Source organism: Geospiza fortis, unplaced genomic scaffold, assembly GCF_000277835.1.
Source record: "Geospiza fortis unplaced genomic scaffold, GeoFor_1.0 scaffold41, whole genome shotgun sequence".
In the NCBI taxonomy this organism is placed as follows: domain Eukaryota; kingdom Metazoa; phylum Chordata; class Aves; order Passeriformes; family Thraupidae; genus Geospiza; species Geospiza fortis.
The window spans coordinates 10,887,490-10,906,138 of NW_005054299.1; the positions used below are offsets into that span (position 1 = coordinate 10,887,490).

At 38.4% G+C, this 18,649-nt stretch overlaps 1 protein-coding gene across 1 annotated transcript in view; it reads left to right on the forward strand.

Moving 5' to 3' along the window:
• The window catches only part of LRFN2 (leucine rich repeat and fibronectin type III domain containing 2), a 152,802-nt gene extending 137,241 nt beyond the window's left edge, over positions 1–15,561 (forward strand). The window contains exon 3 of the mRNA XM_005416206.2: positions 12,820–15,561. Within this exon, the coding sequence (XP_005416263.1) occupies positions 12,820–13,738 (919 nt within the window). The 3' untranslated portion in view covers positions 13,739–15,561. The remainder of the gene's footprint in view (positions 1–12,819) is intronic.
• Positions 15,562–18,649: the final 3,088 nt, after the last annotated feature.

An 18,649-nucleotide genomic window follows, 5' to 3' on the forward strand; every position in this document is an offset into this window, starting at 1 on the left:
TGACTGTCCTGCTATTTTGGTGGGAGAGAGAAATAAGGAAGGAAATTAAACTTCTAAAAGAAATTAAAACCTCTACAAAGTTGGCTGACTTCCCCAGCAAGAAAGTAAGAAAGGCCATCTCATCAGTCAAGATGCTCATCTGACCCTTACTCTCTCTTCATGTCAAAGACAGAGACTGTGCCTTGCTGGAGTCCTGCCACAGACTGATGGTTCTACCTGCCCTAATTCCACATGTCACAGGATTGGCACTGACTGGCTGAGACCTAGGAAGGGGACAGAAACAACATTTAGAGAGGTGAACTCAGAGCCCAGCAGCTGTGTATCAAGTGGTACAGAAGCAAGTTTAGGACTCCCTCTAACCTAGCCCACTGCAGACAAGCCAAAATCAGCAGTTCTGCTAATGCAGCACAACTTTGCAGTACTTCATAAGGGAGTAAAATTTCTTTATTCTCATGTTCATACACTCTGAGCTGCACTCTGGTACTTCTAAGGTAACTATTTATCCACAAAATAAGGGAAAATACTTTCCCAAGTGCAGTATAATTTGTTCTTTAATCGCTGCAGATCTAAGAAATCCCTCAGCCCATACAGTGGTTACAGAGGATCGTGCTTAAGTTTCCTCTTTAGGTTTACATTGGGTATTAGAAAAGCTGATTCAAATTCTGATTACTTTACTGGTAATACTCATGACCAATATATGTATGGGAAAACAGAGTCCTATAACTAATATACCCTAGAATGCAGTTCTGGCTGTGCTCTCCAAAGAAGCCTGAAATTTTATATTTCTATGTAGTGATTTTTAAAATTATCTACTGTGCTTCTTTTGTAGGAATGAGTCTGACTTTTGACCTTTTAGTCTTTCTGAAGGGATCGCACTGAGGTTTTGATGCTGCTTGGTGTAATGAATCAATGTTCAGCTCAACCTTTTTGTTCCTAAATATCAACGAACATTTGGCAAATTTCTACTACTGCTCATTTTGACAGGATGAGGACAGAATTCCCTTGTCTGATAGTAGAGGTGACTAATGATTCTGTATTCTTCGAGCACACAAAAAATTGTGCATTTAGTACCATTGTGTATTTGATTTGCATTTTATTTCACTCTCCTTTTTAGGTCTCAGGGTAATTTTTGCATGTTCTACTTATTTAAGCTATCTGGAGTTACAGCAGAAAAGCTCAGAGAAGATTTTTCAGAATGAAAATTTCGAGTTTTTCAGTCTTTACCCTTGAAGCTCTCCAAAGCAGAGCAATCTGTCAGTCTCTTCCTTCATTACTCTTTGAAAGTTTTTCAAGCAAAGATAAAGAAAAATCCATTCTTTCATTTCTCTTTCAACAGTACAGAGTACTTTTACACGCTATTCCACAGAATTTATAGTTTTTCACTAAAATTATTCATAAGCTGCTTTTCATTGTCTGTAATGACCTCACATGGATGCCTATAACAAGTAAAAGCTTTTGTTCTCCTGGTAAACAATGAAATATCCATGCCTGCAAAAACCTCCAGGAATGATGACTAGCAATTAATCATGGTAAAGGAATAATAAACCTAGCGAATCTGGATGTGGCTGTATCAACAGACTTGATGCCATACCTAGCATTTGTTGTATTTGTATATATGTAAACCATATTCAGAAATTTAAGCCATAAGTGGGTAAATCTCAGGAGCCAGGTAAGATTTTAATCAGTTGGTGAAGTGGAAACCCAAGAAGAAATTCTGCTCTCTTCTTAATGTTAAACCATCAAACCTAAAGAGAACAATTGGGTTTCTCTTAAATAAAAGGGAGATGCAAAATTTGAGTATTCCTATATTTATGAACTCATTTAATATGCAACATTGTTAAAGAGTAGGATTTCTTTCATTTTCTGGTACTTAAAAATCTTTTGCATACTTTCTGTGAGTGAGAACTAATTTTAGGATGGCCAAATATATATTTGCAAAGTATATAGCTGATACTTGGAAGAGAGAAAAATCCAAATAACACTGCTCAAGCTTTCCTCTCTCCAATGAGTTCACTAATGGAATGCATAGTCTGGATTCTGGACCGCTGATATTTACTAGGCTACTGGCAGTCTGCTTTTAGACTCCTAATTGTTCAGAGTTGGTAAAGTGTAAATAAATAGTACACTACTCTTTGCTAAATTTTGTTCAGGTACCAGAAATCTGTGGCACTTATCTAAGATCCTTTATCAGAGAAATATATTGCTAAACAATAAAACATATTTCTTAACAATTAAATTATTGATACTATTTGAAGCTGTAACTAACTTCTCATTTTATTTCTTCTGGGGTCATTATAAACTAAAACTTGTTTTCTTTCTGGGTGGGTTTTACTTGCCTTTTCAGTAAGGAATTTGTCACTCTTCATGCAGTACACTTTCAGTCCAGGCTCAGCTTTGAAAGAAGCAGGGTGTCTCTGGCTGGTGAGCAATGCTTTTGTCTGATTTTGGTAGCACAGACTGAAAGGATGTAACTGTGTTCTATCCTTTAGTAGAGCATTCCAAAATTCAACATCTCCACGTCTTTCCAGGCTATCCAGTCTTCCTAGCCTTCCTTTTCCTTTGCTTTATGTGCAATACCCAGAAAATGACAAAATGTCACACCTCTGCTTTAGGAAATGCCTTCATTACATATCTATGTTACTTTTTTTCTTTTTTGTTTTCTGCTTATTTTCTCACTAAGGAGACAATATTTTCTGACCATTAGTGATTTTTGCACCCCTTGTTCTTATTCTGCATATGAAAAAAAAATCCTGAATGCTACTGCAAAAGTCACATTGAACTATTCTGCTTTTTCTTACCTTGTGCATGCTTCATGGAAATTTTTGTTCCAAAATATTTCCTCTCTCTTCCAGCTCAGAATCTAGAAGCTTGATGATTACTTTGCTTATATGTTTTTTAAAGAGTTTCCTCAGTTTACAAGAAGCAAACAATTCTTCTTTATCCCTTTCACACAGTAAAAGGTATTTCCAATGTTTGCTAATTGGGTAAAGAGTTTGTCAGAGAACATAGGTAAACTATGTCTGTGTCTTTGGTGAGTTGATAGATATTCCTTTAGTTCATTTTTCTAGAATTGGTGAATGCAGTTCTTCTTTCTCTCCTCTGGGAATTAAACTATTTTTTTCAACCTTTATGATAAGAGAGATACTTGAGATTCTGGTAGATAACCATTCTTTATCTCCTGAGAATATCCACAAAGTTCAATCACTGAGGCGGGGAAACTCTTGAATGATATGTGTTTAAACTTGTTAAATAATGCATAAATTGTACCTTAAACTAATGCTGAGACACTCTTCTGTACAAACTGATATATCAGTGTATGCGCAGTTTCTATGGGTGGTGATGCCCATTTCATTTCATTTCATTTTATTTCATTTAATTTCATTTTCTTTGGGTAGGAATATTAGAATAGTCTTGTCAGCTGTTAGCTGACTCCACACTTCTCTTACCAGTACACAGAGATTTTTTTGACAGAAGAACTTGAAACAGCATGTTGAAGTTTGCTTTGGCCAGCCAATTACAAAGTATGGGCAAACATAACTTCAGGCACTTCCTGGGGTTTTTGTCATTCTGGCATGACCTTCTGGACATAAAATTATTCTGTGTGGAAGGACATCAAGTTTCTACAGGACATGTGAATTTCAACCTGGCATAAGTGCTCTGAGCTGCAAGCAGGGACAAAATTGCTAGTAAGCCACTGAGGATCCTGTTCATCTCAGCTCACATGAGCTCTCACAGAAAAAGGGGGTGGACATCTGTTAACCACTATAGGATCCCTTCATTATAATTTACACAGATTTCACTGCCTGGAAATAAGTGGAAAACCCCACTTGTAACTCTCAAGAAAGGACAGCATATGGCTGAATATGACAGCTGTGTTCTGCCAGGAAAATAGCAGATTCCCTTTTCCAATTTAATTTCATTTGAGTTTCTAAATGTGCTCATTACTTCTAATGTTGCTCCCTTTTGGTAACCTCTGCTGGCATGGAAGGATGACCTTTTCTGATGTAACTGTCCAACACTGCAAAAAAGAATTCTGAATTACTTGATTCAGAGAGAATAACCATGACCCTTCAGCCAAATGTATGAGCCATTTGTCTATCAAAACCTGGGAGAAGTGTGTCCCAGGTCCCAAATTCTGCTTAATGACTTGAACACCCTTTCATGGAAAACTTTTACCTTTCCCCATCTTTAAAAACAGGGTGGTTGTAATATATTGCTTCCACTGCCAGTTGCTAACTTTACACACTGTTGAGTAATCTGAAATATTCTGTCTGGCTCTTTGAACCATTGCTGTGAATTATGATATCTTTCTAACTCTACATTTACGTGTGGCTACAGAGTGAATTCATTACTGTGCCTCTGCATTGTTTCCATAAATATTTCAGCTTCACATTTACTAACAGAAATATTGTGTGGGCTTTCAATTACTCTGCTAATGAGCTTAAATATGTTTTAGTTGGATTTGAATTAGTGTGAGGAATTTTTTTTCTGAGGCAGTTAATATAATGAGGTGAAAGGTGTTCTGTGTGCTGCTGAATAGCTTGGGTGTGACTGGATTAATCTTTAGTGCTGAGAAGGCTTCCTAGAGTGTATCTGCTTTCCCTCAAAAGATAAAATTGAAAGCTCAGGGCGTTAAATTTCTGCTTCTGTTGTATCCACGTGAAAGAAGTTATAGCGCAGATCAGGGAGTCTGAAAGTCTAATTTTGTGTTGTCACACAACGTGAACAAAAATGAGATTGTCCCAGAGCAGTAGCTTGCACCTGAACAGCTGAAGTGAGCACCTTCATTGAGTCAAAGGATCAGAAGATGTTTCTGGTGATCTTCATCCAAGTGCCTCACCCCTTGAGCCTGACTGCAGTCTCCCATGGTTTGCAAGAATTTTGATGAGAATTATAAAGGGAAGAGAGCAATGGCAATGGAGGGCAGCAGAATACCTTATATCATGGTTCCCCTTCCTCAGCCTTGTGAAATAATGTCCCCTAGAGGCCTACACTTTCCTCTGTCACTTGATAAATTACTCCAAAGTGCCCCCAGGGGACATTATTCAGCAGCGTATAAAAAAAAAATACATATATATTCTCTGAGCCAATAGTTTAAAGTTTGTGTTGTTTTGGTTTCTTTTACTTTCCCTTATAGCACAAGGCAGATATTTAATATCAGTATCTCTCTGGCTCACCATCTTCTGACAGGCATATCAATTGCCTTTGTCTCTACCTTCTCTTCCCCACCTCCAACCCCACTTTTTCAAAAGAGCAGGAAAGAACCTAAGCAAATTAGGAAATAATAATTAAATTATATGTGCTATGTGTTTTATTTGACAAGACAGATTCTCAGAAGGGCAGCTGGATGAATGAGTGATGAGAAGATAAGTTTCAGAAAAGCAAGAAGGGATTTGTGTTTAATAATAAATGTTCCATCTGAAGGCAAAATTATGATTGCATATCATAAAACCCCCCAAAACTAATAAAATAAAAATGCAAGAAATTATTCATGCTGGGTTGATTTAGTGTTTACTGAAAAAGTCTGGCTACCTCCTGATATTATCTGACATTTCCTTATGTTGACATGACTGACAGAGGAATTATACCCTGTTGCTAATACTAACAAACATCTCTTATCCCAGGACACCAGAAATAAAACTGTCATTTTTCCAAGATGCAGGTCACAATAGGTCTCTGTCTTTCCCAGATTCTAAATTAAACAATCTTGAATCAGGTGCTAAAAGAGCAATCTCACACAGAAATATACTTGGTACTTTTTACCTAGATTTTTTTTTAATTCCTGAAGCCTTAGGATGATCTAAAGACACATATTCAAGGATTGCTTTTGAAATCTGAAGGGTCAGAAATTAATCTCTGTTGTTAACTTACTTAAATTTTAATAATGTTTTAGACTCTATCTTCATTCCATCACTACAGAAACTGGGGCTTTCCAGGAAAAAAATACAGAAAAAAAAATACACCAGTATATCCCATAAAACTTTCAAGCAAATCACAAAACTTGGCAGCCAAGAAGAATGCTAAGTGTGCAGCCCAAATTTGTCAATTGTGGGCTCTTGCTCCCAGGCAATACATCACGTGTGACATTTTCACTTCAATTTGGATTCTTCTAGTCTTCCTCTGATCTTTTCTTGCCTTTTTCTTCTGATTTCTTAATCTCTGTCCACCATCTGAGGTCTTTTCACTTCACTATCTTGAAAATTGTCTTGGCTTTGCTGAAAGATCTTCACATTTTTACATGATTTTTAGTCAATCATTCTCCAGTATGCCCCCACTGATATTTTCCCTCTCCCCTTTCTCTACCAGCCTACTTCTATCCTACTGAGATTGCAGGGGGACACTCTACCTGAAATGTAGGACTCTCTCAGACCCTTCTACAATACTCAATGGCAAATTACCTGGAATACTTTCTTTTTTTTTTTTCCTCCAGAAAAAACACATGAAACTTCACTGAGGGAAAAAAAACAAACCAACAAATATCTTAAAATAGGGCACAAACTTATTAATGAAAAAAAGGATGATTTTTGGCATTAAATTTTCCCTGAAAAATGAATTTTTTTCAGATTCCAGTGTTTAACTTTTCTGGATTGATTTCTAGTTCTGAGAGTAATATTTTGCACTTAAGTGAAAGCAACTTTATCTAAAAGGAAGTTTCAGGAGTGCACAGTGAGACTGGTATTTTCACAGTAAGGCTTTATTATACAGAAAAGATAGTGTGCTAACTAACTGGGATATAATTTTACAAAACAATTGCTATTTCACCCTTGCACAATTCTTTCTCTTGTTTTTCCCCTCCTCATCACAAATTATAACAAATAATGACACCACTGGTTAGCAGTTCCTCCATAATTGTTATATAGTCTACAACAGCTACAAAATACCCAAGGAGTTAAGCTTTTTTAATTTTTTTTGTGCCTTTTCCTGATACAGAATTTAATAAATTAGCACGACTCTATTTTGAAGTCCTAGCATTCATTTCAGATGGAGAAATTGTATACAGGTAGTATATAGACCCATATGATAAAACAGAAATTGTACACAGGTAGTATATAGTCCTGGGAAAAGAGAGAAGGTAAAGGAAAAGGAAAAGGAAAAGGAAAAGGAAAAGGAAAAGGAAAGGGAAGGAGAGGGAAGGAGAGGAAAGGAGAAAAGAAAAGAAGAAAAAAGACAAGACAAAAGACAAAAGACAAAAGACAAAAGACAAAAGACAAAAGACAAAAGACAAAAGACAAAAGACAAAGGAAAGGAAAGGAAAGGAAAGGAAAGGAAAGGAAAGGAAAGGAAAGGAAAGGAAAGGAAAGGAAAGGAAAGGAAAGGAAAGGAAAGGAAAGGAAAGGAAAGGAAAGGAAAGGAAAGGAAAGGAAAGGAAAGGAAAGGAAAGGAAAGGAAAGGAAAGGAAAGGAAAGGAAAGGAAAGGAAAGGAAAGGAAAGGAAAGGAAAGGAAAGGAAAGGAAAGGAAAGGAAAGGAAAGGAAAGGAAAGGAAAGGAAAGGAAAGGAAAGGAAAGGAAAGGAAAGGAAAGGAAAGGAAAGGAAAGGAAAGGAAAAAAAGAAAAGAAAAGAAAAGAAAAGAAAAGAAAAGAAAAGAAAAGAAAAGAAAAGAAAAGAAAAGAAAAGAAAAGAAAAGAAAAGAAAAGAAAAGAAAAGAAAAAGGACTATGAGAACAGCAACATAGTCTAGTAATTATAGAACTGAGTCTTGGAAGTTGCAAGTACCTTCCCAAAGGAATTGACTTGACAGGCCCTTGCAAGGTCTGTGATTAAAGCAGTTTTAGACTAAAACTAGATAGTATCATATCCCTCTTTTGATGGAGAAAAGGAAGAGAATTGCCTAGCCAATTAACCTAATCTGGGTTTTGTCTAATTTGTCTGTTTTGCATAACTACAGTGTTAACCAGCAGTTCAGTCCTGCTAATCCCCAGTGTCACATAGAAGAAAAGAACCATTTGTATATTACAGTGTAATCACAATATCTACTAATTTCCTCCGATACAATACAGGCCTCTTTTGAAAGGAGATTGCTGGCATTATCCCCATTTTATAAATGAGGCGCCTTAGAGTACAGCAAATGATTTCTCAGGAACTGAGAGTTACTGATAAAGTGGAGCCTGATATCAGTGAAGCTGATAAAGGAAGAATAAAACTCAGTTATCCTAAATTCTCAGCACAGTTCACTCTCTGCAGGCTTCAGTGCTCACTTGCATCTGGGATTATGACAGAAGTCTGCAGCAAACCTTTTTCCCCTTCATTTCTAACTAATTTATTTTCTAATTTTCTTAATATCAGCACACACCAAAGCGAATAATTACCAAATTGCTTGCTTTCTGTACGTTGTGTCCACAAGGACACAACAAGGACAGTTTAGTGGTGATAGAAAATAAGATTGACTTCAAATTAGAGTTCTAGCACTCTCCTTCCCTTTTTTTAAAAAGTGTTTAATGGATTCATTTTGGTGCTTTCACAAAATGAGACAGAAATCTCCATGGATTGAAGGGAATGGATTGTTTGAAAAAGCCCTGCAAACCTTCACTGCTTCATAGCTCTTCATCCCACATTAACTCTCCAAGAACCATCTGTCTACTGTTCTATTTCAGACACTTATGCCAATCCTGGCAAGAGGTCTCCTCCTCTTCCAGTAACTAAAGCTATTGTACCAAAGAATGAGAGAAGGGGGCTTTTTCTTGTAAATTAAGAAGGTCAGTTATAAGACCCCTGTCCTCATTTCATTCCTTATAGAGGTAAGATTTTCAGAAGGGTCAGAACCTTGTTAATATATGAATACTTTCCTTTGGGATATTTTGACCTTCAGATAGGATTCAGAAGCTAGATTAAGAATCAGATAACAAAATCCTGGCAGGAATGTAGAGATTTGCCTGCTTCTACTCCAAATAAACCAAAAGAAAGAAATTACTGTGTCTTATGTGTCTGGACAGTGAAATTTCCATAAGAGTTTCAAATTGTCTTGACCTAGCTGGAACTAAATTTACACTTTCCCCTTTGACATATTTGTGTGTTTGTCTGCTTTCTCAGTCCTCACTGCTCCAGGACTCCTTAAACTGGATAGATTAAAACCTTTCACAACCTACAATCTATAAGCAAGTCTTTCATTAGTTAATCTCCTCCTGCACTTAGCCAACTGTCACTTTTTTTTCCTGAAGAAGAGCTTTCTCAAAAAGATCTCAAATTGAGATCTTTATTCCTCTTTTGTGGTGAGAAGCGTTTCTGCAAGGTCACCATGCCCTGAAGAGCAGGTGGACAATACCAAGCTTGTTGCTTCAAGATACTACAGCTGTTGAGTATGTTTGCTATCTGAGAGCTGGCAGGTGAACACCAGGATCTTCTGAGTTCCAAAAGCTAACAGCTTTAAAAAGCTATTTTTGATCTCTAATGCACCAGATCCTTGCGGTCTGAAACCAGCTTTCTGTGTTTAGGTGATGAGTGGAGTGCACAAAACCTTGCAAGATCGCTGCCTAGACCCAGTTGTGTTGGCCCCTCTTAGGTTTACAGCAGCTCTGTGCTGTTGGGTCCCAGAGTTAAGGGCATGGTTAATGATTAACGACACTGCATGTACAGAGCAGACATGAAGAGACACCCCCTCTTAGGTAGCAGAGCAAAGATTGAAGTGGCATCTTGCAGCTACCTGTGTTGGGGACAATCAAAGAAAGAGTCATCAGCATTCCAGAATGAAAATGTGTCTGCATCGATTTGAGATGTGGGGAGCGTTAAGAGATGTCATCCATCATATCTGACTGGCAGCATGTTTGGGGAGGCTACACCAAAGCGTGGAGCCATGCCAAAATACTCTTAAAATTTGGCAAGTTCAAGAGAACAATATTGCCTTCCCTGTAAGATAGAAAAGTAAGTCTGAAATTAATGACTTATCTCCTAGTACTCCTGAAATTGTTGCTTATTCCTATGCTTAGCTGTTCTTTAGCAGAATAATTTGAATATTTTATAAGAGCATTTAAAGTTTATTTGCAGAAACAACCAAAATTCTTTATTTTAGATGTATATGGAGACTCGATTGCTTTTTCCTTAATTGGGACTACAATCGTAATCTTTTAAAAACGCATTATTAGTCCCACCGTTGTCACAGATGTACCTTCCAGAATTCATTGAATTTAGAAATTATTCTGTTTCTTCCAGGATTCATTGAATTTAGAAATGATCCTTGTTTCTAAGACAAGGTTTTTATTATAGCACATTTCAACACAGTTAACCTGTCCAAGCTTTAGGACTAGTTATGGCCTCAATTCTGTGCATTCAAAAATTGAATGGTTATACACTTCTTGCCACTATTCACCACCTGCCAGTCCTTGAAATATTCTAGGCAGTTACACTTCCTTGGAAGCTTGTGTGTTTGAAGAAAGCAAGTTGTAAATTATTTGGGCTATCAATGTTCACTGAAATTGGGCATAAGTGTGTGAGGCTGAACAACTGTATTTCTATTTCTCTATGTTTGTTTGCTTTTTAAAAAGAGTCACATCCTTACTTGAGGCCAGGCTGAAGGGTTGTGAGAAAGCCTACATGCAAAGATCACCCACCAGACACGTACAAAGCTGTAAAGTGGGTAAACCCAGATGCTTGCTGCTTGCTTGGAGACAGTGGTCTCTTGTCTCTGTGTTCCACCAGAGCAAAGCCAAAGGAGCCACTCTAACAGGTGGTGTTATAGTCCTGTTTTTCCAAGGGTTATGACCCAAGTCCAAGATCCAGTTTGTGGGGCTGGCTACTCTTTCTGCTAACAGTGAAACTTGTTTGCAATGAGGTTTTACAGTGAACTGGCTTCTAAATGACTTAACAACTGCAATTTTTTAAGTTTTGGTCTGGGATTGGTGGTGAAAAGTGGAGTATAGCACTACAGGAGGAGATAGGAAGCAAGTGGTGAAACTATTCAAAAATCAAATGTTTTATGATCAGTAGCATTCTGTTATTCCATATATCATCCTTGGTTTGTGCATATATACTTGAACAATTTGAGAAAGTGCAGTCTGCTGTGAGCAGAGGTGTTCTATTCACAGAGCCAGAGGGAGAGCAGAACAATTAGAAATAGCTTGAGACCAAATATTTCAACTTTTGGAAACTATTTTAGCAACAGTATCTGGAGTGTTTCATAAGGGCTGCTTTATGACCTCTCGGCTCATTCTGAATAGCTCATCTATATCTGTGTCAAACAGCTACATTAGGATGATAAATGTGCCCAGAATTTCAAATACAACATTGATTAAACCTGCCAGATGATGTTTGTATTCCAAGTGTCTCTCATCGATACTTCTTTTCCTTACAGAATTTTTTTTTCTGTGCTTGTTTGCTTTTTAAAAAGGAGCCACATCCTCGCCTGTGGCCAGACTGAAGGGTTGAGTAAGTGGCGTGAATGCATAAATGCCAAGATGATCAGAAAATCATCTTTGCAGTGCCTTGATGTTGCTGCTTCTCTTTCTCTGTGCAGGTCTGTTCCCTCCCATTGCACAGAAGGGGCTCTGCAGAGCTGCAGTTTGTGCTGTCTCTGGCAATGATTTGAGGCTAAGGAAGCCTGGCGCTCCTACAAGGAGTCTGCCTTGTTCCTGTGCCCAGGCCTTACCCTTCCAAATAGTCACACCAGCTCACTGTGTGCTCTAAGGGCCTGTAGGGCTCTCTTGTTGCTGGTGCAAAAAACCTGCAGGTCTAAGTCCTAATGGGCTGGTTTAACTTCAGCTTTTTCTCTCGCCCAAGCCTGTAATGTGGCAGTAATGAGAAACCTGCATGGGGTATCTCTCTGGTGTTATTCTTGGCTACCCACCAGGCACCAAATCTAGGATTATCCACTGTGTTCCACTAATGTGCTGAAATTTTCACCAGTTTGAAATGAAGGTAGACCACGTTCATTCCCATCTGCTAATTTTGAATGCTAGTGATGCTCTAATATTGCATGAGTTCAAATGACTGCTTAAGTGTTGTGGCAGCAAAGAACAACTTCCATAAATGTCCCTACTTGGGACACAGCTTTGGCCCAGCTATTTGGCTTTTGGAAATGGATTTATACATGAGTAGAATTTTTTTTATTTTAAAGAAACCTTCTTATTTCCATACCTATATCTTCCTACCTCTCCTCACACTTCCACAGCCCATACTGCCAATGCCAGCATTCTTTTCTCACTCACACAGGGGAAGATGGATGTAATGATAAATTTCTGGCAAAGATGATGATGGTAGCTGCATTTTTAGGAGATATTTCCCACAGTGGGGAGTAGGAGGATGAGGAAAGTAAGTGGGAGAGTGGAGAAAAAGAGAGAAATGGTTGCCTGCCTTTCATTCTCAGTCAATGAGAAAACTGAGTGTAGACCCTTGCCTTCACAAGGTAAGTAACCTGCCAATGTGAGACAGTAAATGTTCAGGCACCTGTGAAGAGATGTGACAACTGCCATGCTGAGACTCAGCAGCCCAAGGGTCATTTGCATACTCAGAAAGAACGGCTCTTTGTATGATTTTATTCTGAGTTATTTGTTCAAGTTTGAATATATTTCAAATTATGACAGATACAAGTGAGGAGAAAAAGAATCCCCAGTTTAGTTTGGTCTGCTTTTTCTTACTCCCTTTATGGCGCAGTTGAGAGCTGGCCCTTAAAACTTGCGTGTTACTGAATGCTGAGATGTTGAATCCTCAGGAATTGAGAAGCTGGAATGATTGTTTGAATTTTATGGCTCTGAATTTTATGGCTCCTCTCTGCCAGTACTCGAACAGTTAATATCATGTTGTTCTAATCTCTGTTTTTTCTTTTACGTTTGTGCAAAGACTAACCAATCCTTTTTTCTTTTTCTTTCTTTTTTTTTTTTTTTAATTTTCAAGGATGATACCAGCTACAAACAAGGCCTTTGTTGTAACCAACCTTGTTTCTGGAACAGGCTATGACCTCTGTGTCCTGGCAATGTGGGATGACACGGCCACAACCCTTACTGCCACCAATATTGTGGGATGTGCCCAGTTCTTCACCAAAGAAGACTACCCTCAGTGCCAGTCGATGCACAGTCAGTTCCTGGGTGGGACCATGATTCTGATCATTGGAGGCATCATTGTGGTGACCCTGTTGGTGTTCATTGTAATTCTCATGGTCCGCTACAAGGTCTGCAACAATTCCCAGGGCAAGATGTCTAATGTCAGCAACGTCTACTCACAGACAAATGGAGCACAACCAGTTCAGAACGGAGTCTTGCCCCAGGTCAATCCCAAAGTGGTGGTGAGAAATGAACTCATGGAGTTTAACTGCCAGTCTGCGCGGAGCAGCATCTCCTCTTCCTCCAGCTCCGCAAATAGCCGTGACTGTGACAACTACAGCCTCCAAAGTGAACAGGGCACATTGTCCAGTAAATGGAGGCCTCCTTCCCGGTCAAAGCACAATATTGACCGGCTAATGGGAGCTTTTGCCTCCCTGGAACTGAAGTGTCAGAAAAAAGAGGAAGTGACAGACTCCAGAACTTCCACGGTGGCCCGCCACTCGGACAAAGAGCCATTGCTGGGCCAGTCAGAGTCCAAATTCCGCAGCTTCCTCATGTTGCCTCTGGAGGGCAAAACTAAACGTAGCCATTCTTTTGACATGGGGGACTTTGCCACATCTCAGTGTTGCACCTACCCAAAAAAGATAACAAATATTTGGACAAAGAGGAGCCTCTCGGTCAACGGCATGCTGTTGCAGTATGATGACAATGACCTAACAGGGGCCAAAGGGACTTTCGGGAGCTCAGAGTGGGTGATGGAAAGCACGGTGTAAATATCAGTGTCTCCCCCCTTCTCTTCGCCCCTCATGTGTTATAAAGCGTGGTTTGCTTCAGGGCCATGCAACTGGAAAGAGAGGGGAGGAAATATTTTCTGTTGTACTGGCCAAAAAGATAGGCAAGCAAGTTACAGGAATAGTAAAAGAGAAAGAGGGTCATGGAATGTGAATAGGCACATGTGGTACCATTCCTGTCTGGCCCCTACTAAACCATGTGTGAATGTTTCAAGGAATTTGCTAGTTGTATTTAGCATTGCTTTCCAAAAGTTACTCAGACTCCTGGTGAACCTTCACACAAGATTAAACAAGGAGGATAAAAAGGGGTTTAGCAGCAGAAATTTAATTTTACAGGGTTTCATTTTACTTTCTTTCTTTGGTTTTGTTTTCGGTGTTTTTTTTAATGGCACCTCTTTTTTTTTTTTTTGTTAACCACAGAAATACACTTCTGTGGATATGACTGGTGCTAGGATATATCTGATTGTCATTCCAAGGAATTTTCTCAAAAGTGCAGGCAGAACATCCACAGGAGAAGATCAGAGTAAATTGTTTAGCATAATCTCATGGTCTTAACTGTGAAACTATGACATCTGGGCAAACAATATTTGTTGTTGAATGGACTTTTGGTTGGTATTTAATTATTTCTCGTCTGTTTTGATTTGTAACTGCTTTTGAGTTGCTTTTTTCCTACAAGACAAAGTATGTTTCCATGCATATTTTGGTTTTGTTTTCAGCCTCATCAAATTCCCCAGATGGAAAGGAGGGTATGTACAAAGGTCAAATATCTGATGTACTGTATCACCCACTTCTAATACCATCCCTTTTTGTCCTAGGAAAAATTAAATCTAGGGATAAATTTTAAAAAATCATTCCCTTTCTTCCATCTCCTTCATAACCTCTTCTTGTCAATGCTCAATGCAGATCGCAGCAGATATTGATATCTATAGGGATGTTGCTATCAAAAATGGGGAAAATAGTTATCAGGATACCCTAATAAAGGATAAAGAAAGGGAAAACAAAAGTAGCTCCTGTGAGCTCTCCACATTATGGGTAGCAGTGGCTTCTGGTAGGGGTCATGCTCTCACTCCACTAAAATGACAGATTTGCACCCTACTGTGACAAAAGATCCTTGTCTGCATGGTCACCATGACATGTCTTGATTGTATAAGCAACATCAGGAAAATTAAGTTTTTGTGTATTTCAGGGGATTGGTTATGTTCCAAATTAACCACAGAAGCTGAGTAAAATTTGGGTATAACAGAGGAGGGGGTGACCCATGTCTCCCCTGCATTACATAAAGCCCTTCCCCAGTCTGGTGCAGTCCTACTCCCCCATCTCTCATCCTCAGGAGATACTTATAACAGGAGCTCTTCAGGGTTTGTAAACAGATTCTCAAATTGGTTTTTGGTGAGCATTGCTGTGGTTGTAGAAATACATATGGCCCATCCAGCAGAATTTATTTTCTTTACCAATTTTACTGTGATTTCAAGCATTCTGCTGGCTACTGCAACTGTCCTGTCATTTGTTTATTTATTTGTTTGATCAGCTGTTGGGAACCATTCTGAAATTGCACATTGTTACTATGATTTTGTAAAAAAAGTGGAGAAAGTATGCAAGGCACAGAGAAAATAACACATTAAAAAACTCTATGTATATTTTTTTTAAAAGGTTCAGAGATATATTGTGACATGGCTGTGTACTTGATCTTGTATTCGTCATGTTTCCTACTTGGAGTTTTAGATAACGACATCCCTGTGATCAGAATATTTTTTTCCTTTATTTTCTTTCTCTTTTTTTTTCTTTTGCTACAAAATGTACAGTAAAAAAACATCCTTGGGAAAAAAAAAGCCCCTGCTTTTCATTTATTTGTTATTCTGTGGTCTGCTTTGAAACCTAAGAAGTAATTATTTTTTAATTATCTTTAAAATTTAGACATTTAGTTTTTCTTTACCACAAACTGTCTTGGACTTCAGAATTTCAGGTATAAAGCAGGCATCAAGAAATACATACCTTTTTGGAATGCATGAAAAAAGATCTTGTAAAAGGCATTTCACCTCTTTTTCTGTTGTTACATTTATACAGGTCTATATTACTAGAGTACTCTAAATCCTGAACTAAAATCTGCAGATAGAAGAGGTAGCATTTTTAGACTTCGGACCCAACTTTCTGTACATTTTTGCTCAGATTCTAGCTCACCAACAGCATTACAAGATTCAAGAGAGATCCAGTCAAACTCTGAAACATTTTTCAAACTCTCTGTTTTTCTCACACTTTCTGAGACGAATGACACCTCCAGTGCCAGAATCTACATAATCTAACTGTCCAGATGGCAGTTCATATTAACCATTAATGACATGTGGCATTTATGTTGCACTGAAAACTCTTAAAGAAGTTCTTATAGTGAGTTAGTAATTTTCTTTTCCTTGTTCCACTGTAGTGCAGTTGGATTTTTTTATTATGTCACTACTTCACTCTGAACACGACATCTGTGCTGTTTTTAATTTAGACATTGAGTTCATCTTAAATATTAGTAACATATGCAGCCATGAATACTCTTTCACATTCTCTTATAAAATTAAAAGTAAACCAACAGTTTTAAAATAATGGGTAGTTGCCAAAGAATCAAGGTAATAAATTCCACACTCTAGCAGCTGCATTTATTATGGTTTATCATAATATTAATTCATTTAGCCTTAATGAATGAGGCTCAATCCACACCAGCTGATTTGCAAATACTGAGCAAAATTAAACAGGTGCTGGGCAACTACCTTTTGTGCTCACAGTATTTGGGAGGAAGAGGATTCAGGGACTCAGAGATGAGGCAGGGAGCTTCACATTGAGACAGCAAGTGGCCAGCCCTCAGAAAGGGTTGGAGCTACTTACGGGTGATGATCATCCTTCAGGTGCTACCAGTCACTGCCCTATCCACTATGAACAAAGCAGACCTTTGGAATTATCCTGTGGCTTCCTCTGTACCCCTCTGAGAGCTGCTGAAGGCAGCTTTGTAGTTTGGGCTACATTCTGAATCCATACCCTAATTCCTAAGGTGCAATTAAGGCCCCAGGGTCCTCCACACACAATCTGACCAATCTCTACCTTGACTCTATGTGTACCTCACTCAGCACCTCTGGGCTGGACTATTCTTCTGTAGTGCTGCCAGAGTACCATAGTAGGGATTCTTTTTTGCCTCACTTCTGAGCACATCTGCACATCCGTGCTTCCTGAAATGATTCATAGATGCCCACGCACTTGGTGCAATAAATATTTTCACTCATCATTGAGGAGCTGAGATAGCTTCAATGGCCTAGCCCTCTCCTCTCAGAAGAGAGAATAAGAAAGATCTTCTACACTGAAAAGTTTATATGGTGTTAATATGAGGTAGTCTGATGTGCAGCTGCACCAAGCATGTTTTAGGGGCAAAGGTCAGGTAGTGCAGATAGTAAGGACAACAACAGAGATCAACAGGAGCCTTTGGAAAAAAGAAGTCTGAGAAATTCAAGGGGCTAGAGAGTTTAAAGTGAGGTCTATGGGAGTAATTAAAGACATCTGCATATGCATATGTAACTCCTGTAAGTTCATTTTTCGAGGTGTTTTATAATAGTGGAACTAGCTTTTTTCCTAAAAATGTATGTCATTGGCTTGAAAGAAGAAGATATGATTCCACTGTTAAATTACACAGTTAGGCCTGCTAAAAATCCAACCCAAATCCCCAAAATATCATCTTATCATTCTGGAGAATATTAAGCAAGATGACAAAGTGGAAATTTCTGAAAATAGTGATTATGTGGATTTCATTTGATGTCTGCTAAGAACCAAATGGTTGTATGAAATGAAAATAAAAGTGTGTGTATGCCTGTGTATGTACATATGCATAGCAAAGCAGATCAGACTATTTCCTTACATTTTTATCCTTACAGATTACATGAATTGGAATATATTTCTGGTTTCAAATGTTCTTTCTGAGTTTGCCAGCTCTAGAGAACAGCAAACTTTCCCACTTTTCTTAGAGGAAGAAAACCCATTTGATATGTCTCCAAACTACACACTTTACTTGGTTATAATTGAGATGAATTCACTTGTAAAGCAACACATAACAAAGAAATGAGAGGTGTCTCTGCCCAACATGATGTGAGATTGAAAAGGTGGCAGATTTTCCTTTGCTTAACTTGTTTATATTTCAAATCATGGGAGTGATCTGCCCTGGCAAGAGAAGAAAATAATATTCCAAATGCCTGCTTGTTTCATTTCTCATTCTTCACCCAGCAAACAGTTGCAAAGACAGATAACAAAACACAGTCCTTGGAGGCTTCTGAATGAGTGCAATAAATGCAGCAACTTTAATACAGCAAATTTAAGCATTCTAACCTGGAGAGCAATGAATAATTGTACCTGATAGGTAAGAAAACATTTTAGTCTTTGAACAGCTTGAATGTCACATCTGCTTGCAATGTTTTGCACCCATTAGCCCGTGGGTAACTCACAGTACACCATATGGTGCTCACAGTACCCTCTTCTACCCCTTGCAGCCCATTTTGCTGGAACCTTTTCTCAGTGACTCTCTGTGTTCAGTGTTTGTAATTGGGCAGTTCTGGATGTGGAATTATCAAGAAACTTTATTAATATCTTGCATATTTCACCTTTAAATTCCCCTAAACATGATTATGAGATCCCTCTGAAAACATTAAATTAGGGTTGGTTTTAGGCTGTGGGCCCCATGAAAACCAAATCAGAGTGCCTTGAAATTCTTACTTTCAATATAGGAATTTTATGTTCTGCAGTATGTTTTCCTTGTCCTAATTAACCATTCCTTAATCCCCAGAGGTACAGCATTCCTTAGCATCAGCTGTCAGAAGGCCCTACTTCATGAAACAGAGCCAGATGCTTATTCCCGGTATTACACTTCCAACAGAT